Source organism: Suncus etruscus, chromosome 6, assembly GCF_024139225.1.
Source record: "Suncus etruscus isolate mSunEtr1 chromosome 6, mSunEtr1.pri.cur, whole genome shotgun sequence".
Taxonomy (NCBI): Eukaryota; Metazoa; Chordata; class Mammalia; order Eulipotyphla; family Soricidae; genus Suncus; species Suncus etruscus.
The window spans coordinates 39,641,632-39,668,601 of NC_064853.1; the positions used below are offsets into that span (position 1 = coordinate 39,641,632).

The window sequence follows — 26,970 nt, forward strand, 5'->3', positions numbered from 1 at the left end:
CTTTCTCTCTTTCTCTCTCTTTCTTTTCTTTTCTTTTCTTTTCTTTTCTTTTCTTTCTCTCCTTCCTCCTCCTTCCTTCCTCCCTCCCTCCCTCCCTCCCTTCCTTCCTTCCTTCCTTCCTTCCTTTCCAGAGACTATAGTTTGCAACTTTTTTTTTGTTTTGTTTTTGTTTTTGTTTTTGGGCCACACCCGACAGGGCTCAGGGGTTACTCCTGGCTCTACACTCAGAAATTGCTCCTGGCGTCCCATATGGTCCCCCGTGCCTGCCAGGAGCTATTTCTTTCTTTCTTATTTTATTTTATTTTTTTGTTTTTTTGGGGGGGCCACACCTGTTTGATGCTCAGGGGTTACTCCTGGCTAAGCACTCAGAAATCGCCCCTGGCTTGGGGGGACCATATGGGATGCTGGGGGATCGAACTGTGGTCCCACAGTCCTTCCTTGGCTAGCGCTTGCAAGCCACTTCGCCGGCCCCCCAGGAGCTATTTCTGAGGAGATACCCAGGAGTAATACCCTGAGCACCGCCAGGTGTGACCCAAAAACCAAAAAAAAAAAAATTGCTCCGGGCAGGCACAGGGGACCATATAGGATGCCAAAAGTAGAACCACTGTATGTCTGGTGGCATGGAAGGCAAATCCCCTATGGCTATGCTATCCCTCAGGCCCCCTATAGTTGCATTATTGTTACTGAAGAGGTTATCATGCTTTTCACTTTCTCTTCCTTTAGTACCCAAAGCTTGTCCAGAGTGATCATTTCTAACTATTCTTGTCATAATGGTCCTTTCTCTGCCCACAATGCACTCTCCACCATTTCTCTTTCCTCCTTTTCTCTTTTTCTCTGAAGTTCCAGAACCTTGCTATCAGTTATTAATAAGTACAATCTGTTTTACTAACACAGCCTTTAGCATGGAGAAAATGAATGTTTCTTGATGTTTATCACTCATAATCTCCACCTTTATTGAAAGTTCTTCAGGCTCCCAAGCAAATTTTGGTTTCTTTAAATAAGAGAACTACCTCTTCTTTTTGTTAATCCTTTCTCCATTTTCCTCCTTTATAAGCTTGAACCTGCTGGTTTTTTATTTTTTTGTTTGTTTTATTTATTTATTTTTTACAACAGAACCCCCAGAAGACTTTTCTTTTCTCCCAAGCAATTTGTTTTAGATTTCTATAGTGGGAGAAAAGAACAGACCAGGCAACCCAAACTTGCAGAAGTGGAGATTTGCACAGAAAAATACTCTGGGAGTAGAAGGTTTGGGAACATGGAGGCATCCAGGTTTATTGGAAGAAATATAGTGTTGGATATAGAAGCCAGCTGATTTGCATATTTTCTTTTGGGCTTAACATACACTGTACAAACTTGTAGATTTTACTGAGGATGGCAGTGAATTGAAGCTGCCACAGGCATTATAAGAATGGTGAGGCATTGAATAAAGCATGCGGCTGAGTGACCTGGATGTTTTGTTTTCATTCTTGCACTGAGATACCATGGTAGATATGTCTCAACTTTATTTACCTTCTGGAAGGTCACAGCTGACTTAAAGAATACTAAATTATTTTAGGAAAACACTTAGGAATTGAGAATCATGCCTCCAAAAAAACTTTAGAAGTCGTCTGTCCTCTCAGGACTGCCCAAGTCTGTTCTGCCAAATAACTACATTTTTCATAACTGAGCATCTGTCCTTCTCCTCTCCCTCCTGCTGCTCTTCTGTTAATTTCTCACAGCCTTGGTCTTCCTTCTCTTATGTTTCTTTCCAGATCTCTTTTAATTTTTTTCTAGGGTGCCTCTCTTCTCTGCCTGCATTTAGGGTATTTGGGGGCTCCCAAGCAGTGCTCAGAGGGCTCAGGTGCCACTCCCAGTAATACTTAGCTAACTGGGCTGATGTTGAATGTGAGGACCCAAGCATACAGTGCAAGGGATCACCAGTGCCATGCAGCCTTGCTCAGGGCCTCCAGGATTACACTCAGGGATTCTTAGAAGGCCTTGTAATGCTAGGGTTGATCCAAGGTCAGCAACTGCATGATATGTGTCTTGCATGCACCCTAAACCCTAAGCTATCTCTTCATTCCTTACTTTTTTTTTTTTTTTGGCTTTTTGGGTCACACCTGGTCACACTGAGGGGTTACCCTGGCTCTATGCTCAGAAATTGCTTCTGGCAGGCTCAGGTGACCATATGGGATGCCGGGATTCGAATCACCGTTCTTCTGCATGAAAGGCAAATGCCTTACCTCCATGCTATCTCTCTGGCCCCATCCCTTACATTTTTAAGGGTTTTGTTGTTGTTGTTGTTGTTTTGTTTGTTTTGGGGCCACACTCAGTGGTGCTCAGTGTTTTCTCCTGGCTCTGCTCTCAAGAATCACTACTGATGGGAACAGAGGGTTAGCAAAGTGGTAGGCCGTTTGCCTTGCACTCGGCCTATCCTTGATGGACCTGGGTTCAATTCCTGGCATCCCATATAGCCAGGAGCGATTTCTGAGTGCAAACCAGGAGTAACCCCTGGGCACTGTTGGGGGTGGCCCAAAAATCATGAGATTAAACTGGGGTTGTCCAGGTGTGTGTGTGTGTGTGTGTGTGTGTGTGTGTGTGTGTGTGTGTGTGTGTGTTTACTTTTTTCTTAAGATCACACCTAGTGACATTCAGGACTTATTCCTGGTTCTATACTTAGAGATCATTCCTGACAGGCTCAGAGGATTATTTGGGAGACCACATGCAAGGCAAACACACTTCTCACTGTTCTATCAATCCAGTCCCCTGTTTCACCATCTTGGCTTTTGATTTCTTTATTTTCCCTTTTTGTATTGTTGATATTGTGATGATCAGGAGGTCACACACCTGGTTGTGGTGCTGAGGCGTATACTTTTATTGTGCTGGTATTCACAGACAGCAATGTTGCTAGGATCAAGCTTGACATGTAGAATAATGTTGGATATTGAACTTGTGGCCTCATGCCAGCAAGGCAGATGATTACCACTGAGCCAGATTTCTGGCCCACCTGCCTGTACTTTATTTAATTGCATACTCGTTGTGCTGAGTGTTCAGTTCTGGCAGTGCTTGAAGAACCATGCATTCCAGGGAACAAACTAGGTTCTAGCATGAAAATCATGCTCTCTATCCCTTTGAACAATCTATTTCTCTGGCCCTTGCCTGCATGTTTCTTTTTTTCATTTGTTTTGGTAGGCTGGACCATACTAAGTGGTACTCAGGGGTCACTACTCAGAGAGCCATATACAGTACCAAAGATTGAACTGATCATCTCTGTGCAAGGCAAGAACCTTACCCCATACTCTCAGGCCCCTGCCTATATTTTAAATTTTTTATTTTTATTTTTTTTTTTTGGTTTTTGAGTCACACCCGGTGGTGCTCAGGGGTTACTTTTGGCTGTCTGCTCAGAAATAGCTCCTGGCAGGCACGGGGGACCATATGGGACACCGGGATTCGAACCAACCACCTTTGGTCCTGGATCGGCTGCTTGCAAGGCAAATGCCGCTGTGCTATCTCTCCGGGCCCTATTTTAAATCTTAAAGTGAGTTTCTCTTCTTTTGTAGTGATCTCTTTACAAATCTTCCTTATCTTGAATCTCCTACTTAGGGAAAGCCTTAAAAGAGAAATTTCACCCAGTCCTGCTGTTTTGTGTGTATTTGAGCCTAGATGCTTACAAAATAAAGTTAAGATTCTTTTTCTCATAGGATTTTTGGGTCCTGGCCAGTCTGGCTTCAGCCCCACATTCACAGTCTTACATGCCACAACTCTTCATTTTTTTCTTCCTTCATAGCTGATGGCTTAGTAAGCCCTGTGTTTTTAACCATGTTGTGGATTGCTCACTTAGCTGTAATTTATAAGCCCTATTCTGCTGGCTCTTGGAATTCTGCAACCTCTCTCCTCCCAAATTTCAAATTCCAGCCTGATGCTTTATATGTATCGTAGGTACTCAAAACATGTTTGTCATCTTTGTTTGAACTGAGAGACCATTCATCGCCTGAGTGCTGTCTCCGGACACCCAGCCCTTCCTCTCTGCTCAGACTGGCTTCTCTCCGCACCCTTTCCTGCTGTGCTCTTGCCCACTTCTCCTTCAGCTTATCACCACATACCACACCCGCAGGCAGTTCACTGAGAGCCCAGTGAAGGGAGAGCCTGGAGGAAAGAGTCTGCTTATCTCTTGGCTAGCTATGACTCTACAACCTATTACTGTAGTCTTTGTACGAGGGGCTTCCTCTTTAAAAGTGAAACCAGCCATATGTGCTCCTAATCTGGATTTGCACTATGTTGGGTGAAAGTTAAACTTTTATTGTTGTCTTTGGACCGTACCTTGTGGTGCTCAGGTGTTTGTTACCACTAGAGACTTAGGGATCATTTTTGGCCAGACTTGGGAGACTTTGATGGTGCCAGGATTGAACCAGGGTAGGCTGTGTGCAAAGCAAGTGCCCTTCCTGTTGTACTATCACTCTGGCCTGAAAGTTGGATTTTTTGTTTGTTTTGCTTTGATGTTGTTTTTGTTTTTAAGGGGAGGGACTCCTGGCGCAGTATTTGAGGGCCATGCAGTGCTAGGGATTAACCTGTGTATCTATCTTATAAAGCATATGCTCCTGACTTTTGAGCTCTCCCTAGCTTCACAAATTGGTTTTTGGGAGTAGGCCTTAAGGTTTGCAGGCTGGCTGGAGAGATGTATGGTGGGATGAAGTGCTTGCCTTGCACACAGTGGGCCTGGGTTCAGTCCCTGGAACCACTAAGTATGATTCTTGAACATAGAGCTAGGAGTAAGTTCTAAGCACAGCTAAACATGGACCAGATAGTACAGGAGGTAAGGTACCAATCAGCCTTGCAGATGGCTGACATGGTTCAATCCTCTGCACTGCAGATGATCTAGACCTCAGAGTACTGCCAGAGTCTCTCCTGAGCACAGAGCCAGGAGTAGGTTCTGAGGACAGTTGCATGGTGCCCAAAAACCCCAAAACACCCCACAAATTCATGAGATAGGGGAATGTTTAAAAAGAAAACTGGGAGCTGGAGGGATGGTACAGTGGACAGGGCACTTAACTTACAAGCAATCAACCTGACACCAATTGGCACCTCGTATGGTCTCCCAAGCCCTCCAGGAGTGACCATGAGCATAGAACGAAGAGTAATCTCTGAGCATAGTGGGATGTGATCCCAAAACAAAAACCAATAAAAGAGGAAGAAAGAAAGAAAACAAATAAGCATGGTTATTTGACTTTTAAAGATAGTATTATATCTGGGGTGATGGCCAGATTGAAATAGAAATAGAATTTGAGTCCTCCCCTTCTGTATAAATCTGATGTGCAGAATCTCCTGTGGAATAATTTAGCCTCCTATTTGTCATAAGAGTAAAATTCAAACTTCACATGACATTCAAAGTCTTAGAGTTTGAGGCCAGAGATTGGTAGGTGGGCTGAGCCTATGCAAAGTGTGCTTTGCATGTAGAAAGCCCAGGTTTAATTCTGGCTCCACCTGATCTCGTGAGCATCATCAGAAGAATAGCCTCCAGTGCTGCCAGGTGTATCCCCAAAACCAAATTAAACTAAAGGAGGCAAGGTTTGTTTGGTTGGTTTTTGGGCCACACCTGGTAACACTCAGGGCTTACTCCTGGCTATGCGCTCAGAAGTCGCTTCTGGGGGCCGGGCGGTGGCGCTGGAGGTAAGGTGCCTGCCTTGCCTGCGCTAACCTAGGACGGACCGCGGTTCGATCCCCCGGCGTCCCATATGGTCCCCCAAGAAGCCAGGAGCAACTTCTGAGCGCATAGCCAGGAGTAACCCCTGAGCGTCACAGGGTGTGGCCCAAAAACCAAAAAAAAAAAAAAAAAAGAAGTCGCTTCTGGCTTGGGGGACCATATGGGATGCCGAGGGATCGAACCATGGTCTGTCCTAGGCTAGTGCTGGCAAGGCTTAACTCTAGTGCCACCGTGCCGGCCCCCAAACCAAACTAAAAACCAAGTCTTGGGATTAGAAAGAAGATAGTACAGTGGGTAGGACACTTGTCTTGCACAGGTCCAACTTGTCTTTGATTTCTAACATGATCCCTGGAGCCTGCCAATAACTGTGCTTGAGTGTAGAGCCAGGAGTGAGTCCTGAGCATTGCCAGGTGTGGCTGCCAAACTAAATGTTAAAAATAAAATAATACACAATAAAAACAAAGTCTTACAGTTTGGATGGACTCAGCTTCATAGATCCTGGAGTTCTTGGAGCACAGGACCACATACAGCACTCATCAACTCCAAATTCCTCAATATTGACAGCCCAGTAGGAGCACACCAAATTAGATTGGAAAGTATCTTAAATGTCTCCTAAGCTCTGGGCTAGAATGATAGCACAGCGGTAGGCTGTTTGCCTTGCTTGTGGCCAATATGGATAGACCCAGGTTTGATTCCCAATATCCATATGGTCTCCTATGTGCTCTGTCAGGAGCGCAGAGCCAGGAGTAACCCATGAGTGCTGCCAGGTATGGCCCCAAAACAAAAAAACTACTCCCTCAAAGAAAAAAAAGTCTCTTAAGCTCAATAAACAGAAATAACAGAGAAGGCTCAACTTGTTGCAAATACCTTAGTAAACCCTCAGACAATGACTTTAATAATCCCATTTTGAGATAAAAACAATTTTTTTGGTTTTTTCTTGTTGTTGTTTTTTTTTTGGTTTTTGGGTCACACCCAGCAGTGCTCAGGGGTTATTCCTGGCTCTATGCTCAGAAATCGCTTCTGGCAGGCTCGAGGGACCATATGGGATGCCGAGATTCGAACCACCATCCTTTTGGATGCAAGGCAAATGCCTTACCTCCATGCTATCTCTCCAGCCCTGGTATAAAACAATTTTAACTAATTTTCTTTTGCTTAAGTTTTATTTTAAATCTTGGTAATTCCAGGACTGGAGAGATAGCATGAAGATAGGGGATTTGCCTTGCTTGCAAAAGGATGGTGGTTTGAATCCTGGCATCCCGAGCCTTCCAGGAGTGATTTCTGAAGTAGAACCAGGAGTAACCCCTGAGTGCTGCCGGATTTGATCCAAAAACAAAACAAAAACAAACAAACAAACAAAAAGTTTTGGTAATTCCATTACCATTTAGTGATAAGAAGCAGTATAAGGGGCCGGCATGGTGGCGCTAGAGATAAGGTGTCTGCCTTGCCAGCGCTAGCCTAGGACGGACTGTGGTTCGATTCCCCAGTGTCCCATATGGTCCCCCAAGCCAGGAGCGACTTCTGAGCGCATAGCCAGGAGTAACCCCTGGGCATAACCGGGTGTGGCCCAAAAACAAAAACAAAAACAAAAACAAAAAACCAAACAAACAAGCAAAAAAAGAAGCAGTATAAAATATTTTGTGCATGCCAAGGGGGGCAGGCTTCAACATGGATGGGAAATGGGGGACAATGATGGCGGCATGTTATACTGGTGATAGGATTGATGTTAGAACATTGTATTATGAGCAACTTTGTTTTTGTTTTGTTTTGGGACCATATCCAGTGGTGCTCAGGGGTTACTCCTGGCCAGTTTAAGGGACCATATAGATGCTATAGATTGAAACCACGTTGACTGTGTGCAAGGCAAGCACCCTACCTTTTGTACTATCTCTCTGGTCTATATTTGAACAACTTTGTAAACTACAGTGTTTAAAACAAGCAAACAAAAAACAAAAAAAAAAAAAACAAAATCTTTTTTATAGTTGGTCCTTAAATAGGTACAATAATTGTTTCTACCTTGTGAACCCTCAGTTCATAAAACTTTTTTTTTTTTGCTTTTTGGGCCACACCCAGTGACACTCAGGGGTTACTCCTGGCAGTGAGCTCAGAAAATGCTCCTGACTTGGGGGACCATATGGGACACCAGGGGGTCGAACCAAGGTCTGTCCTAGGTTAGGACGGGCAAGGCAAACACCCTCCCACTTGTGCCACTGCTCTGGCCCAGCTCATAAAACTTGCAGCACCAAACCCCACAGACCCATAGTAAGTGCTGCTGGATGAGCTCTCCAGCTTCCACTGCTCAGCTTTGATGTAACCCTCTTTCTTGTTCCTGTAGGTGTGGGCTGTTGGATGATTGGCAAACATGGTTTTTCGAGTTCTTCTTGTATTCTAGAGCCATGTAAAGGGTGTGACTGAAGGAAGGAAGGACATCTCCTCCTAGAGTTATGGATGTTAAGAAGGAGGATATATTTAGACATGCTATGCAGAGGATGGCTGCCTCGGTGCTTGCTTTGTTATCCAAACAATTTCCCCCGCCCTCAACAGTTCATAGTGTCAGTGAAGATACTAATATTTGTAGGATGGGAGGTGGAGTGGACCAGCAGTGCAGAGTTTTGCTGTTTTATTATTTATTTATTTTGGGGTTACACCCAGTGGTGCCCAGGGGTTACTCCTGGCATGCAGCTCTGACCCCTGAGCTCTGTCACTGATCTCATCGTTCTCATCAGCTGTCTCTGCAACCTGCTGTTCACTCCACACTCCTGGAGCTCACCATGTCAGCAGGCTGTTCGTTCTCATAGTGCCCTTCCTCTGCGTCATCCTCTCCTACCTGTTATTCTCAGCACCACACATGGTCTCCTAAGCACCATCAGGAGTGATCCTTGAGCACTTACCCAAGAATGTTTTCTGAACACCACTGGGTCTGGCCCAAGAACAAACAAGCAAACAGTGTCTTCCAAAGTAAGAGACTTCTTTAACCAGTGTAGTCTCTGGATTGGTTAATTTATGGCACCTGTGCCTGCACTGCAAGTGAAGATCATAACTGGCTGAACTGGCATAAGGTCCTTTGCAAATAGGGTTTTTTTTTTTTTTTTTTTATTTTGGGCCACACCTGGTGACGTTCAGGAGTTACTCCTGGCTATGAGCTCAGAAATCGCACCTGACTTGGGGGACCATATGGGACGCCGGGGGATCGAACCTAGGTCTGTCCTAGGCTAGTGCAGGCAAGGCAGGCACCTTACCTCTAGCACCACCACGCCAGCCCCAATAGGGTTTCTTCTTTCTCATCAGTGCAATACCCAGAGACAGGCCAAGCTAAACAGACAGGTTTCCCACACATACACTATCCTCACTTCTGCCTCCACCCTCATCACTTCTACTACTTCAGTCTCTCAGGCTACTTCCTCTTCCTTGCTCCATCTCAATTCCTAGTTTCTTCTTCTCAAAACCTTATCAATCATACTGTCTTTGATATTCATTTTTCTAGATGCTAAAGAGTTTCCTGTCTTCAGGATTTATTTGTTAATTGAAGAGAGATTCCAAAGTTTTGGAGAAAGCTTTGGACTTCAGGACAAAATAGACCTGCCTATTTTACTGGCTCCATCCATTGGCTCCATCTATTACCTCACAGTAAACTTCAAGCTGTTACTTTTTTGTTTTGGGGACCACACAAACAGGTTCTCAGGGGCTAGTCACAGCTCAGTATTCCTGGTGGTGCTCAAAGGACAATGTAGTCTCAAGGATTGAACCCACGGCTCCAGTATACAAAGCATATCTCCTCAAGCAAATGACATAATTTGTTTCCTCATTTGTACAAGGAGAATGCCACCACCACACTTAGCGAGAAGCCTCCAGGATCTACAAAGATCCACAAAGAATGGATCTGAACTCTAGCACCATGGCTGCCCCACTGAAGTCAGCTACTGTTAGTTCTTTCCTCACTACCCCTGTTCTGACAAGGTGGACTTCTCTTTACTTTGTCCCCTGCAATAGCGAGGCACGGTGCCAAATCCTTCCTTTGTTTATTTTCAATTGTTGTTCTCATATTACAAATAAAATCGGGTCTGATGGAATGATAACACAGTGGGTAGGGTGCTTGGTTTGCACTGGGGCAACCTGGATTCTATTCCTGGCATCTCATATGTCTCCCCCCCAATCTTTATTTTGCTTTTTGGGCCACACCCGGTGACACTCATTGGTTATGTCTGTCTATGCGTTCAGAAATCGCTCCTGGCTTGGGTGATATGGGATGCCAGGGGATTGAACCACAGTTCGTCCTAGGTCAGCCACATGCAAGGCAAACACCCTACCACTGTGCCACTGGTCCAGCCCCATAGGGCCCACTTTTCTTTGCATAAGGTTTTCTGTGATCCTACTGGACTAACACTAACTATAAAATTCAGAGGCTGCACATCAGTCGTGCAGTCCAGGATCTACAGATCCACTTCTCTGACCCCCCATATGGCCCCTTCAGACCCACAAGAAGCAGTCACTACACACAGAGCCAGGAGTAAATCCTGAGCACCATTGGTTATGCCCCTCCCCCACCAAATAAAACAAAAAGGAAACGACAAAGAAAATTGGGGCCGAGAGCAGACATGGCTTAGAACACAGAGCCAAACTGGTAAATGGATTCATGTTTTGAGCTACCCTCCAGCACCACTTATCAATAGCACTGTGAAGTCCTAAAAGCTCTGAGCACGTGGGAATTTTGGCAAATTTGGCTCTAGCTTGTTTTGGCAATGATATTTGCTTGACCTGGCTTGAGACCATGTGCAGGCTTTCTGCAGCCCACTTTCTGCTACTCATAAATTATGCTGTGGAATGTTATTTTTGTTATTGTTGTTTGTATTTTGAGCCATACCTAGTGGTGGTCAGGACATACTTCTGGCTCTTCACTCAGGGATCACTCCTGGTGGGGTTTAGGAGACCCTATGGAGTGCCAGAGATTAAAACTGGGTTGGCTATATGTAAGGCAAGTGCTCTACCTACTGTACTATCATTCCTGTTGTGTGTGTGTGTATGTTTTGTTATACCTAGCAGTGCTAAGGAGTTTTTCTGGCTTTCCAGCAGTGCTCAGGAGACCATGCAGTGCTGGGGACTGAACCTGGATCAGTGTGCCAAGACATGCACACTACCTTTGCCCATGTAGTGGAAATATGAAAGTGGGTGTTGTCGCAGACTCTGCTGGGATGGTTGTATAATCTGGCAAAGGTCATATATGAAATGGCAACATTCCTCCATATTCCAAATTATAAAATGCAGTTGGCCCCCAAAGATTTTCAGTATGGTCCTATGGATCTGTATCAGACTGAACAGGTTTTAGGGCTAAGGAAGGAGACTCAAAGGTCAGTGTTACCTCTTTAGAGATAAAGATATGAATATTTTTTAAGCAAAAGTTTTTATTTAAAAATTCTGAGAAAGGGGAAGGGGACAGAGAAAGACAAACAGAGACAGAAACATGTTAGGAGGGGCCAGAACTATGGCACAAATGGTAGGGCATTTGCCTTGCATGTGTGCTAACCTAGGACGGACTGCAGTTCAATCCCCTAGCTTCCCATGGTCTCCTAAGCCAGGAGCAATTTCTGAGCTTATAGCCAGGACTAACTCTTTAGCGTTTGGCCCAACCCCCCCCCCCCCAAAAAAATGTTAAGAGAAAACACAGACTTCTCCAAAGGCCAAGAGAACCCCAGTGCACATCCCAGTATGAAAGGATACATCTTTATGTTTTGTTTTGTTTTTCTGTTTTGGGGTCACACTTGGTGGCGCTCGGGGGTTACTCCTGTCTTTGTGCTAAGAAATCACTCCTGATGGGGCTGGAGCGATGGTGCAGTGGTAGGGCGTTGTTGCCTTGCACGTGGCTCACCCAGGACAGACCATGGTTCTATTCCCTGCGTCTCCCCAGCCAGGAGCAATTTCTGAGCACAGAGCCACCAAAAACAAAAAAAGAAAGAAATTGCTCCTGGCAGGCATGGGGGTAGGATGGGGGTAGGGGACCAAATGGGATGCCAGGATTCTAACCAGTCTGTACTGGATCGGCTGCCTGCAAGGCAAATGCCTTACTGATGTGCTATCTCTCGAGTTCTGGCCCCAGAAGCTCTGGCCCCAGAAAGGACACATCTTAAGAGGGAGGATGGGGGCCAGAGAGATAGCACAGCGGTAAGTGGCAAGGCTTTGCCTTGCACGCGGCCAACACAGGACTGATGGTGGTTTGATTCCTGGAATCCCATATGGTTCCCAGAGCCTTCCAGGAGCAATTTCTGAGCACAGAGCCAGGAGTAACCCCTAAAAGCTGCCAGGTGTGACCAAAAAACAAACAAAAAAAAAACACAAAGAGGAAGGATGCGAGTGATAGGTGTTCAGGTAGCACATGGGCACAGGCAGCACTTTACCTTCTTTAAATTTCACCACATGAAGGTGGGGTGGAGGAGTGGTTTGGATATAGCCAGGATCAGGGGTGAAGTGAAGAGGGAGACAGTCAAAAAAGATGAACAGTTGTGGGGCTAAAGTAATATTACAGTGGGAAGGGTGCATGTCTTGCAGGCAGCTAACCTGGTTCGATTTGCAGCGTCCCATATGGTGCCGAGCCTGCCAGGAATAATTTCTGAGGGCAGAGCCAGGAGTAACCCCTGAACATTGCTGGGTGTGGCCCATAAACAAAATTTGGGAGCGAGGACTTACTAATTATCAGATTATTAAAAATGTTTTTGTTCTTTTCTGTGCCACACTTGGCAGTGCACAGGGATTACTCCTGGCTTTGTGTTCAGAGATTGACACTTATAGGGACTTGAGGGACTATATGGGGTACAGGGAATCAAATCTGGGTTGGCCTTGTATAAAAAAAGGGCCCTACCTGCTGTACTATCACTTAGCTTCCTTGGTCATCACATTTATAAGACTTGGTCATCAAATGTGGGAAGAAAGGGAGGAGTATTCCAGATGATGGTAGAGAGATAGCTTAATGGACCACAGCATATGTTACCATATAATAGCCAGCCCTGAATTCCATATCCAGCATTGCAGGATGCCTGAGCTCTGATACTGTGTCTCTGATGATCTATGTGTACCTCTAGACCTGAACACCAGACTTCAGACTGCACAGTCAGGCTTGATGTTGCCAAGACTGATCCACAGATCCCTGAACAGTGCTAGAGAGGTCTCTTCCTGTTGGAACCCAAAACTAACCGCTAGATTGAATGACAAGGACTGGAGGTTTTAAATTGGGCAACTGGACTTGGAAGCATGCTGGGGAAGGAAGGACAGGAAGCTGTAGCCGAGAGAGGACAGAGGGCTGTGTGATGGTTTGTTCAGGCAAGAGCTGTTGACAGCTAATTGTTTTGCCAATTTTCAGCAGAGCAGAGATTCCAAGAAGACTAGCTCGTAGCTGGAAACTCTTCAGATTGTGCCTTCAAGTTTCCATCCTCAGAGTCATACATGAACATGTTCCATTTTTCTCTGGACTGCATCGGGGAGTGATTTGGTGTCCAAGCACTGATAGGACTGGCAGGCCCATTTTCTGTAGTACTGAACAGAGGCCCGCAGGACAGCCTTTCCCCCCAGGAGATAGCCTTTCTGTGTAGCAAGAATCACATGAAGGAAAAAAGTCCTGGGGCCCGGAGAGATAGCACTGCGGCGTCTGCCTTGCAAGCAGCCGATCCAGGACCAAAGGTGGTTGGTTCGAATCCCGGTGTCCCATATGGTCCCCCGTGCCTGCCAGGAGCTATTTCTGAGCAGACAGCCAGGAGTGACCCCTGAGCACTGCCAGGTGTGGCCCAAAAACCAAAAAAAAAAAAAAAGTCCTGGAGGAATCTTTCAGAAGTATTGACTGCAACAGCAGCCTTAATCTTGTTTCTTAGCTTGCTTTTGAACCCCAGAAGCTCAGACATCTAAAATGTGCTCTTTCCCACTGTGTCATGACCCTGATTTTTTGAGTCAATATTTCTCTTTTCTTCAGATAACTATTCAGAAATGGAATTGCTGAATGGAATCACCATCTAATTTCTGAGTTTTGAAGGAACCACCATGTCATTTTTTATCATGACATCCCTCATTTATAGTCACTCACCATGCACAGGAGTTTTTTTCTCTCTTCCTGTCACTTTGATCATAGTCTTTAAATTTAATTCCCTTTCTCTGATGGTGAATGGGGCTGAATGCAGGGAAGAGTGTAGTTAGAGAAGAGGCTCCTAGGCCTGCATCTGTGGTCGTGTGTGTGTGTGTGTGTGTGTGTGTGTGTGTGTGTGTGTGTGTGTGTGTGTGTGTGTGTGTGTAGGTGTAGGGGGTGCCAACAGCTAGAACTAAAGGCATGTTTACTGAAAGAGGGGCCAGGTACTGCCCAAGAGGTTAGCATGGACTTTGCTGTAAACTCAAAACTGACCATTGGATCTGACCCACGGAGCTTGCCTGGACACACTGAAAGCAGTAGTACAGAGTCTTGGGAGAGGCCAGAGCAGAGAGTTGAGAGCCTGGGAATGAGGCAGAGACCAGATGGTCCAACTGAAATAAGGAGTTTTTATTTCAGTCCCCTGATGACTTTTTTTTTCTCAATGGTTTTTGATATTCAGGGATTCCTGGCTCTGCACTCAGAAATTTTTCTTGGCATGCTCGGGGGACCATCTGAGATGCTGGGGATTGAATCCAGGTCAGCCATGTGGAAGATAAATACCCTACCTGCTGTACTATCTCCCCTCCCATGTCTTTTGTATGGTTTTGAAACAGCTCACTGGGGCACATAGGCTTAGGGTATCCATAGGCAAGCCAAGTATTCCAGCCCTTGGAGTTCACTCCCTGTTCCCTTGCTGCCTTTTGAAATAAAAACAAACGTAATTTAAAACTTTACGTGTTTTTTTTTTTCTTTTGTTTTTTTTTGGGTCACACCCAGCTCAGGGGTTACTCCTGGTTCTGTGCTCAGAAATCGCTCCTGGCAGGCTTGGGGGACCATACAGGATACCGAGATTTGAACCACCATCCTGCATTCAAGGCAAATGCCCTACCTCTGTGCTATCTCTCCAGCCCCAAAACTTCTAAATTTCCATAAAAATTGTCAGGATAGCAGAGATACTACCTATACTGCAACTCAGTTCCCTAATCTTTTTTTTTTTTTTTTTTTTTTTTGGTTTTTGGGCCACACCCAGCGGTGCTCAGGGGTTACTCCTGGCTGTCTGCTCAGAAATAGCTCCTTGCAGGCACGGGGGGGGGGGGGGGGGGAGAGGAGGGGGCACCATATGGGACACTGGGATTCGAACCAACCACCTTTGGTCCTGGATCGGCTGCTTGCAAGGCAAATGCCGCTGTGCTATCCGGGCCCCAGTTCCCTAATCTTATGTTAGTTATGGAACATTTTTCACAATCAGCCATTGCTGATATGTTATTATCTCCAGTCCATACCTGATTTATAATTTTCTCTATGTGTGTGTGTGACACCTGGTTAGTGTTGAGAGCTTACTCCAGTGCTAGTATGTTATTATTTCAAGTCCATACATGATTCATAATTTTCTTGTATGTGTGTGTGTGAGAGAGAGAAACAGACAGAGAGTGAGAGAGAGACAGAGAGAGAGAGAGAGAGAGACCTGGTGGCATTAAGAGGTTACTCTTGGCTCTACTCTTGGCTCTCATTTTTGGAAGGACTGAGAGGACTATATGAAGTGCCATGTCAGTCCCAGGCAAGACAATTAACTTATGTGCTGTACTGTCACTCTGGCCTCTATTTGGACTTTTAAATAACATTTTATTTATTTAAAGAAAATGCATCATGGGGCTGGAGAGATAGCATGGAGGTAGGGCATCTGCCTTGCAATCAGAAGGATGGTGGTTCAAATCCCGGCATCCCTTATGGTCCCCAAGCCTGCCAGGAGTGATTTCTGAGCATAGAGCCAGGAGTAACCCCTGAGCACTGCCGGGTGTGATCCCCCCCAAAAAAAACAAAAAAGAAAAAAAAATGCATCATGGGCCCAGAGAGGTGGCGCTAGACATTAGGCGTCTGCCTTGCAAGCACTAGCCTAGGACACACCGTGCTTCTATCCCCAGCGTCCCATATAGTCCCCACCCAACCAGGAGCAATTTTTTTTTTTTTTTTTGGTTTTTGGGTCACAACCGGCAGCACTCAGGTGTTGTTACTCCTGGCTCTATGCTCAGAAATCACTGCTGGCAGGCTCTGGGACCATATGGGATGCCGGAATTTGAACCAACATCCTTCTGCATCTAAGGCAAACGCCTTACAGCTGTGCTATCTCTGTGGCCCCAGGAGCAATTTCTGAGCACATAGCCAGGAGTAAGCACCAAGCGTCAAAAGGGTGTGGTCCCCCAAAAAACAAAACAAAACAAAAAGCATTGCATACTTGACATAGTTGATTGTAATACATTTGTTTTCAAATAAGTAAAAGCAAACTTATTGAAAAAAAATGAAAAGAAAAGGGCCTGGAGAGATAGCACAGTGGTGTTTGCCTTGCAAGCAGCTGATCCAGGACCAAAGGTGGTTGGTTCAAATCCCGGTGTCCCATATGGTCCCCCGTGCCTGCCAGGAGCTATTTCTGAGCAGACAGCCAGGAGTTACCCCTGAGCACATCCGGGTGTGGCTCAAAAACCAAAAACCAAAAAAAAAAAAGAAAAGAAAAAATAATAAAATGAGGGGCTGCAATAGTAGCCAACAGATAGCGTGCCTTTCATGCAGCTGACCTCGGTTCAGTTCCAGGCACCCCATATGCGTCCCCTGAGCCTGACATGAGTGATTTCTGAGCATACAGAGCCAGGAGTAATCACTGAGTGCTTTGGGATATGACCCAAAAACAGGAAGGAAGGAAGGAAGGAAGGAAGGAAGGAAGGAAGGAAGGAAGGAAGGAAGGAAGGAAGGAAGGAAGGAAGGAGGGAGGGAGGGAGGGAGGGAGGGAGGGAAGGAAGGAAGGAAGGAAGGAAGGGAGGGAGGGGGGGAGGGGGGGAGGAAGGAGGAAGGAAGGAAGGAAGAAGAAGGAAGAAGAAAGATAGAAGAAAAAGGAAGGAAAGAAAATGGAAGAGAAAAAAGAAAGAAAAAAGAAAAAGCATGGAGGTAAGGCATGCAGAAGTTCGGTGGTTCGAATCGCAGCATTCCATATGGTCCCCCAAGCCTGCCAGGAGGGATTTCTGAGTGTAGAGCCAGGAGTAACCCCTGAACGCTGCTGGGTGTGATCCAACAATAAAAAAAAAAAAGAAAGAAAGAAAAAAAAGAAAAAGAAAATTATTAAAGTCAGTAATACAACAGAGGTTTAGTAAGCTCTTATTGTTATATGTCTACTCTGTTAAATTGGGGTGTTCTTTAGGGATGACAGCATCAAACAAATGAAGTTGTCTGGAAACTCAAAGCTAAGATGCTATGGATTTTAGGGGCATATACTCAGCAGCAGGGCATTCTGGAAGAAGGCCTGGTTCAAATATGGCAACTGCATTTGTGGGCATGGTTACAGCCGCAGGCTTTCCTGGAAGAAGGAAGATATGAAAGGAAGATTCCCACACTTGTCAAAAAAAGGCCCTGGTGATATCATCCCAGCACCGGGCCTATCTGAAATGTGGTCATATTGACATCCTTGCAGGGAATTGCACAGGGTCAGCGATGATGCAGGGAAACAGTGATTCTGGTTGATGAAGGCAGCAAGTGTGGCTTTGGCAGGGTGAGGGCTTGACCTACCCTCTCCTCCTGAGATGGCCAGCTTTGTGCTGCATGGGCCCGTGTAGCCATAATCTTTCACAGTTTGGTTTACATCTTGTTTGAGAAAAGAGTGAGTCTATGGAGCTGGCCTGATTTGAATGCATCTATTTGTACTTTTTATTTTATTTTATTTTTTTGGGTCACACTTGGCAGCACTCAGGGGTTACTCCTGACTTCACACTGAGAAATCATTCTTGGCAGGCTCAGGGGACCATATGGGATGCCAGGATTTGAACCACCGTCCTTCTGCATGCAAGGCAAACGCCCTACTTCCATGCTATCTCTTTGGGCCCCCCCTATTTGTACTTTTTAATAGGAAATTTGTCTCTCCTTCATTTCTTTTTGTTTGTTTGTTTGTTGTGGGCCATACCCAGCCATACTCAAGGCTTTCTCCTGGTTCTGCAATCATTTCTGGTGAGCTTGGGAAACCATATTGGATGACAAGGATTGAACATGGATCAGCTATGTGCCAGGCAAACCTGTTGTGCTATATCCCCAGTCCCCTTTATTTCTTTCTTTATTCAGTTACTTATTCATACAGTATAGATTAATGAGCATTTATTTTATGCTAAAAATTATGATTCAATACTATTTTATTCTGTTACTCAGATTATTCCAAGGGCAGTTACCAGTGCTTCATTAGGTCCCATGTTTTTTGTTTTTGTTTTATTTGGGGAGGCCACACCCATTTGATGCTCAGGGGTTACTCCTGGCTAAGTGCTCAGAAATTGCCCCTGACTTGGGGGGACAAGTTGGGACACTGGGGGATCGAACCGAAGTCCTTCCTTGGCCAGTGCTTGCAAGGCAGGCACCTTACCTCTAGCGCCACCTCTCCGGCCCCGTGTTTTATGGCGTATTTCCTATCACTGTGGGCACTTTCCGTATTTTTTGTTTGTTTTTTGTTTGTTTGTTTGTTTTGGTTTTGGGGTCACACCTAGTGATGCTCAAGGGTTACTCCTGGCTATGCACTCCTGGTAGGCACGAGGGACTGTACAGGATGCCGAGATTCGAATCACCGTTTGTCCTGGATCGGTTTCATGCAAAGCAAATGCCCTACAGCTGTGCTACCTCTCTGGCTCACTTTTGGTATTTTTTTTTAACATTTTATTGTTTTCTTGTACTACAGAATGTCCCAAGCTCATCTTGTCTAATTCCTGTCCCACTTCAAGTATAATTATATATCAAGAAACATTTTAACTTGCAAGCCCGGGATCAAACCCAGGTCCATCCTGAGTTATCCATGTGCAAGGATAAGACAGGAGCTATTCTGAGTGCATAGTCGGGAGTAACCCCTGAGCGTCACCAGGTGTGCCCCCCAAAACAAAATAAAAAACAAAAACAGAAAAAGAAGCCCTAGGTCTTTTTAGTGAAGAGTAACATTCAAAACACAATCAGGAGAGCTGGAGCAATAGCACAGCAGGTAGACCTGGGTTTGATCCCCAGCATTTCAGATGGTCCTTCATGCCTGCCAAAAGTAATTTCTTAGTGCAGAACCATGAGTAACCTCTGAACACTGCCAGGTCTGACTCAAAAACCAAACAACAATAACAATAAAAAAACACAATTAGCAGGGCTAGAGATAGCACAGTGGTAGGGCATTTGCCTTACATGCAGTTGATTAAGGACGGAGGGTGGTTCTAATCCCTGCATCCCATATGGTCCCCCAGGCCTGCTAGGAGCAATTTCTGAGCGCAGTCAGGAGTAACCCCTGGGTGCCACTGGGTGTGACCCAAAACCCAAACCTCCCCCCCCAAAATAAAAAACATGCAATCAGGAAATTTGATGTGGTCCTTGCCGGTAGGTCCCTTGACCCTCTTAGCTGACAGAGCAAGGAAATACATGAGTATTATTCTTGTCTGTGTATATATACATATCTGTAAAATATTTATCTATATAACCTTCTTTATCTAATCCATCACCACGTGGATCCTACTGTCATCCACCCCTGGCTTATCTGGAATCTCCCATTTCAGTCTCTCTTCGTCCACTGTCTACTTTTCAGTTCCAACATACATTTCAGGATTATTAGCTCATCCCCTTTGGGAAATGATGTTATCATTCAGAGCACAGTGCTTATGTGCAATTCTTTTTTCCTTTAGTGTTTTGTGTTACAGACAGACCCTCTGTTTCCAAAGTTACTGAGGTTAACAATTCTCTCCTCTGGTTTTTAGTAAGGTTTTTTTTATACATTTTTTTCTCTTTCCCTCCTTTTGTCCCTCCCTCCCTTTTTCCCACTTTTCCTCCTTCCCTCGCCCAGCAATGATTAGGGCTTATTCCTGGCTTTGTGCTCAGGGATCATTCCTGGAAGGGCACAAGGAACCATACATAGTGACATAGAGCCAAGGATTGAATCTAGGTTGGCCACTTGCAAACCAGGTATCCACTGGACTCTGCAGCCTGGTTCACACATTTGTAACATAGATACTTGGTCATTTTCTTTTCTTTTCTTTCTTTCTTTTTTTTCTTTGTTTTGTTTTGTTTTTTTGGGCCATACCTGCTTGATGCTCAGGGGTTACTCCTGGCTAAGCGTTCAGAAATTGCCCCTGGCTTGGGGGGACCATATGGGACTCCGGGGGATAGAACCGTGGTCCTTCCTTGGCTAGCACTTGCAAGGCAGACACCTTACCTCTAGCGCCACCTCACTGCCCCTCTCTTTTATCTCTTTTCCCCTGCCCCACTGTCATTTTCTATATTTCACTTCAGAACTTCTTGATCTAAATGAGTTTTTTTGTTTTGCTTTATTTTTGAGCCACACTCAGTGATATTCAGGGAATCACTTCTTCTTTTTTTTTTTTTTTTTTTTAGGAGGGGTCACACCCGGTGACACTCAGGGGTTACTCCTAGCTCTTCATTCAGAAATTGCTCCTGGCAGGCTGGGGGGACTATATGGGGTACCGGGAATTGAATCTGGATCCATCCCGAGTCGGTTGCGTACAAGGCAAAAACCTTACCATAGTGTTATTTCTCTGGCCATCAGAGATTTTTTTTTTTTTTTTTTGGTTTTTGGGCCACACCCAGCGGTGCTCAGGGGTTACTCCTGGCTGTCTGCTCAGAAATAGCTCCTGGCAGGCACGGGGGACCATATGGGACACCAGGATTCGAACCAACCACCTTAGGTCCTGGATCTGCTGTTTGCAAGGCAAACGCCGCTGTGCTATCTCTCCGGGCCCAGGGATTATTTTTGACTCTTCACTCAAAAATTACTCCAGGAGGGGGCTGAGAGATAGTGCAGCAGTAAGGCATTTGCCTTGTATATGGCTGACCCAGGACAGACCTGGATTAGTTTCCCAGCATACCATATGGTCCCCCAAGCCTGTCAGGAGCGATTTCTGAGCGTAGAGCCAGAAGTAACCCCTGAGCGCTGCCGGGTGTGACTCAAAAAATAAACAAAAATAAAATAAAATAAAATAATAAAATAAAATAAAATAACTAGTAGCTTTAGAAATTCATCATTTCATCCAGTTTCTTTCCCTCTCTTCTCTCCCCCTCTTTTTTTCTTCCTTTTTTTTTTTTTTTTTTTTTTTTTTGGTTTTTGGGTTTTGGGTCAAACCCAGCAGTGCTCAGGGGTTACTCCTGGCTCGACGCTCAGAAATCACTCCTGGCACGCCCGGAGGACCATATGGGTGGGACGCCAGGATTCGAACCACCGTCCTTCTGCATGCAAGGCAAATGCCATACCTCCATGCTATCTCTCCAGCCCCTCTCCCCCTTTCTTCATCCTCTTTCTCTTTCAGTCTCCTCCCTCTCTCCCTTCCTTTCCCTTCCACCCTTCTTTGTCCCTCTATCTTTCTCTCTGTCTCTATCTCTTCTCACCCATTTAAGGCAAATGCTCTACTGCTGACCTGCTCAGTCAAATTTCTTACAAAATAAGAGTACCTTGTGCTTTATTGAGTTAATTATTATATTTTTGGTTTTGGGGATACACCTGATGGTGCTCAGGGCTTACTCATAGATCTGAATCCAGGAATCACTCTAGGCTCTGCTCAGGGAACCATATGGGCTACAAGGGGTTGAACCCAGGACGGTCCCATGTAAGACAAATGCCCTACCCATTGTACTACTGCTCTGGCCCTCTACTTAGTTAATTCTTATCACCTGTTCCAGTAACCAATTCCTGGCAATCACTGATCTGTTTTCCACTCTTATAATTTTGATCATAGAGTACAGGGGTCCTCAAACTTTTTAAACAGAGAGCCAGTTCACTGTCCTTCAGACTGTTGGAGGGCCAGATTATAGTAAAAACAAAAATTACGAACAAATTTCTATGCACACTGCATATATCTTATTTAGAAGTGAAGAAACAAAATGGGAATAAATACAATATGTGGCCCGCGGGCCGTAGTTTGAAGACCCCTGATATAGTATGTAGCTTTATCAGACTGACTTAGCAATATGCATTTAAAATTCATTCTTGTCTCTTACAGTATTTTTTGTTTCTAAAAAGGATTTAATTTTATGGACACACAACAGTCTGTTTATCCATTCACCTTTTAAAGGACAGCTTGGTTGCTTCAAGCTTTCGATGATTATGAATAAAACTGCGATACACATTTGCATGATGTTATGTGGACATATGTTTTCAAGTAAAGAGTATGGGGGGTGGGTGGCAGGGTATGGAACAGTTATAAAGTGCATGTTTCACATATATGAGGCCCTGGATTCAGTCCCTGGCACCCTAAAAGCAAACAAATCGTATTTCTGGCATTTACCCTGAAATATGGGTTTTGGATCATATGGTAAGATTTTTTTTTAACTTTCTCAGAAACTATCGAATTGATTCCAAGTGACTTCACTGTTTTTTACTTCTGCAATTGATATAATCAATGAATAATAATTACTGTTAACTTCTTGGCAGACCATGATATTGACAGTATTTTTGGTTTCGGCCATTCTAATAGGTGCCCCAGTATGTCATTCATTCAAAACCTTTAGTTTTCTAAGTTCTGTAGCTTAGTGAGAATAAGGCAAGAAACATAGAATTTATGTGGGGATTTGGTTTTCATAAATAATTAACCAACCGTGGCATTGCAGGATTCTAGGAAGAGCCTATTCTAGTTCTTCCTTTTTAATTTTATTGTTTGCTGAAGACAATGAGAAGTTGGCCTGAAACATTCTGAAGGATTCAATTACAATAGATGTTATATAAGATACATAATGAACCCATTTAGTATTTTCATCTAGTATTTTTCCATTGAACTGTTCAGTGATTGAACTATTTATAATGTTATATCTGGATGCTAGGGATGCTATCCTAAATAAATCAGATGTAATCTTGACCTCAACAAGCCAACAATCTGAGGAAACTGTTATAGACAATACACAGCAATCAGTCTATGATTAGAGAAGAGCAGGGTGCTATGGGGATGCCAATAGCAGGGAATCTGGTCAGATAGAAGGGAACAGAGTTAACTTCTTAGAAGTAAGCTCTAAATTGTGGCCTACAGAAGGAATAGACTTTCTGCAGTCCATGAGCCAGCCTCCTGGTTTAGGATGGTACATGAGTTTTCAATTTTGGGGGGTTCAGGAGCAGTTTTGGGCCATATCCAGCCATGCTCAGGAGCTATTCCCAGCTCTGTGCTCATGAGTGACTTCTGATGGCATTGGGGATGGGGTGATGGACCAGGAATAGGGTGCCAGGAATGGACTGGGATCTGTTGCATACAAAGCAAACACCTTACTCCCTGTTCTCTCAAGCCCAAGTTTTTACCTTTTCTACTTATTTTCTTTTCTTTTCTTTTCTTTTTTTTTTTGTTTGTTTTTTTCTGTTTTGGGGTCATACCCACTGGAGCTCAGGGATTAATCCTGACTCTGCACTCAGAAATCACTCCTGCCAGGCTCAGGGGACCATATGGGAGAAAACAGATCGAACCTGGGTTTATCCCGGGTCAGCCACATGCAAGGTAAATAAATGCCATACTGCTGTGCTATCGCTCCAGCCCCACAAGTTTTTACATCTTTTTTAATGTTTGAAAAGAATTGAGAATAAAGGTTTAGGACATGGGGAAATTTTATAATAAGATTATGTTTCCCATAAATGTCCACGTTTTTATGTTGTAACAGCAGAATCATGAAGTTGTAATAGAGATATGTCTGGGACATTTACATTCTGGCCCTTTGCACAAAAATCGTGCTGATTCTGGCCACAGGATGTATTTTGTTTTTTCGGGCCACACCCATCTGATGCTCAGGGGTTACTCCTGGCTAAGGGTTCAGAAATTGCCCCTGGCTTGGGGGGACCATATGGGATGCCGGGGGATCGAACCACAGTCGCGATCTTTCCTGGGCTAGCGCTTGCAAGGCAGATACCTTACCTCAAGCGCCACCTCGCCGGCCCCCACAGGATGTATTGAGTTTAATCATATAAAGTAGCACAAGGAAAAAGGATTGGTTTCTGATGGAGTCCTTGTATTAACTGCAGTCAACTTTAATATATTTAAAGTGGGGCTGGAACAATAGTACAGCAAGTAGGGCGTTATCCTTGCACGTAGCCAACCAGATTCAATATCCAGCATCCCATATGGTCCCCTGAGCACCTCCAGGAGTGATTCCTAATCACAGAGTCAGGAGTAACCCCTGAGCACCACTGGGTGTGGCCCCCAAATATATATACGTAGAGTATAGTATTCAGGGAGGTAGCAAGCCAGAAGTAGGCAGGATCAGATTGGGAAGTATATTTGGCAGCCATGTAATGGAAAGGATTTGGGTTTCTTTAAAAGGTTTTAATTAATGTGACCATGGTTACTTTTTCAAAAAATTATCTTGCCAGAGTGGAGAGATTGAGATTGGTATAGAAAGGGTGAATGAGAAAAGAATTAGGAAGACTAGTTGAAGTTGTTTTTGTTGTTGTTTTTTTTTTTGTTACCAAATCCAATGGTGCTTTGAGTACTCTTGTCTCAGTGCTGTGGGGTTACTACAAGGGTTTTTTTTTTTTTTCAGGCCACACCCATTTGATGCTCAGGGGTTACTCCTGGCTAAGCGCTCAGAAATTGCCCCTGGCTTGTGGGGACCATATGGGACGTCGGGGGATCGAACTATGGTCGCGATCTTTCCTTGGCTAGCGCTTGCAAGGCAGAAACCTTACCTCTAGCGCCACCTCGCCGGCCCCAGGGTTTTTTTGTTTGTTTGTTTGTTTTTTATGGGTTTGTGTAGTACTGGGGGTTGAACGTGGGCCCTCCTTATGCGAAGGATGTGCTCAAGTCCATTGAGCTGTCTCTGAGCCTAGCTGAGATCCTTGTTATCATTCAAGGAAGATGTCAGTAATTTAATGTAGTACTACACTAGGATAGGAATATTGATTTGAGAAGTATTTAGGACACAAAATAAAGACTTTGTCACCAAAGGTTGGAAGCATGGAAATGTAAGTATTTTTATTTAAACTGATTATGCTTCTTCAACTCAAAATTTTTTGTTTTTTTTTGTTTTGTTTTGTTTTTGGGTCACACCCAGCAGCATTCAGGGGTTACTCCTGGCTCTGCGCTCAGAAATTGCTCCTGGCAGGCTCGGGGGACCATATGGGATGCTGGGATTTGAACCACCATCCTTCCGCATGCAAGGCAAATGACCTACCTCTATGCTAGCTCTCCGGCCCCTCAAAAATTAATTTTTCCCCTCTCATTCACATATGTAGTTGAGAAACCCATGTTAGTAAGAGCCTCCAAGCAGAATTCTTTTTTTTTTGGGGGGGGGCACACCTGGTGGTGCTCAGGGGTTACTCCTGGCTCTGAGTTCAGAAATCACTCCAGGCAGGCTCAGGGGACCATATGGGATGCCAGGATCGAACCCTGGTTTGTCCTGGGTCGACTGCATGCAAGGCAAACTCCCTACTGCTGTGCTTCTCTCCGGCCTGCAAGCAGAATTCTTGAGTGATGACTTCACTGTTCTTGTGCTTCCTGTAACTTCCGTTGTTTCGTGGCCTCTTTGAGCTTTTCCCTATTGGCATGAGATTTGGATTCTAAGGAACAGAAATGCTGGCAGGTTAATTTGGTTTCTCTCTTTCAATATATATATATATATATATATATATATATATATATATATATATTTTTTTTTTTTTTTTTTTTTTTTTTTTGGTTTTTGGATCACACCCAGTGGTGCTCAGGGGTTACTCCTGGCTGTCTGCTCAGAAATAGCTCCTGGCAGGCACGGGGGACCATATGGGACATCGGGATTCGAACCAACCACCTTTGGTTCTGGATCGGCTGCTTGCAAGGCAAACGCCGTTGTGCTATCTCTCTGTCTTTCAATATTTCTTAGTGGTAGTACTTGAGGACTAAATGAGAGTCAGCTGTGTGTAACACATATGTTGCTAGAAAGCAGAGGGTAAAAAAAGTTGGACTGCAGTTGAGAAGCTGTGACCTGCATGTTTCAGTGTTGATCAACATGTTTTAATGCTTCCTTCTTCTTGTAGGTGGTTCTCACTTGGAAGATTTGAGGCCAAATGGGAAAGGTCTGCTTGTAGAACAGAGCCAGTCTGGTCAGGAGAAACCAGAGAACTTACTCCCAAGGTAATGCAGTTCTCCTGCCCTGTACTCTGCCATGTTTTCTCATGACAGAACTGATATTGTTACTGAGCATGCTGATGCCCACATTCCTGGGCTTTCTTAAAGTTTTCTTGCTTTATTGGCATTTGTTGTATATGTCATATACATATACATATGATTATATATGTATATGTCACATATACATGTGATTACACTGGACTACCTTATTTTAACACAAGAGTTACCATTGTTTTCTCTATTGTATCTAGCCTAGAAAACTTAGGTGAAGAGATACTATTTATAACTCCTCTGGGACCCAAAATCAGCAAGTACCAGATCTAGGATCTAAAATTGGCAGTTGGGCTCTACCTGAGAAAGAGAGAGGGGCTCAAGCAATAATAGTACAGTAAGTAGGACATTTGCCTTGTACATGGCCAACCCAGTTTTCAATCCTTGGCACCCCATATGGCACCCCAAGCCCACAAGGAATTATCCCTGAGTGCAGAGCCAGAGGTAAGCCCTGAGTACTGTGAGTGTGACTTAACAAAAGAGAGAAGAAACATTTTTCTTTCTCCCTCTTGTTCTTTTTTGTTGTAATTAGGGATGAGGTGGAGAGGGGTGTATTTCTTCCTTAGTAGGGCTCAGGATCCCTGGGCAGAATAGACCTGGTAATGGATAGTGCGTAGACCCTGCTCTGCGGGGGTCTACCCTGCCATACTCATCTCTCCCATTCTTTTTATTTTGGAGCCACATCTAGCAATGCTTAGAACTTACTCCTGGCTCTGTGCTTAGGGATCACTTCAAATGGGACTCAGGGGACCATATGAGCTATCAGGGATGAAACCTGATTCAGCCATGTGCAAGGCAAGTGCCCTACCTGCTGACTATTTCTTCCGCACCATCATTCCTCCCAATCTTTTAGTTTTCTGACTGAAGATACTTCCTTTTTCATTTATTTACTTCAAAGTATGCCACTGCAGTGCTGATATATTTTGCCTGTACTCCAGTGCCCTCTACTGATAGTAGCCAGAACCATGTGGTCAAGATGGTAGCTATAATACCTTTTATGGGTGGGTAGCATGGGGGGAAAATTGCCATTCTGGTTCTATTTTGCTTAAGTTTAAAAACTTGCATAAAGG

At 44.6% G+C, this 26,970-nt stretch overlaps 1 protein-coding gene across 1 annotated transcript in view; it reads left to right on the forward strand.

Annotated features, from left to right (window-relative positions):
- Positions 1-26,970, forward strand: part of INPP5B (inositol polyphosphate-5-phosphatase B) — a 78,808-nt gene that overhangs the window by 20,237 nt on the left and 31,601 nt on the right. Inside the window, exon 8 of the mRNA XM_049774676.1 lies at positions 25,759-25,855. Within this exon, the coding sequence (XP_049630633.1) occupies positions 25,759-25,855 (97 nt within the window). The remainder of the gene's footprint in view (positions 1-25,758; positions 25,856-26,970) is intronic.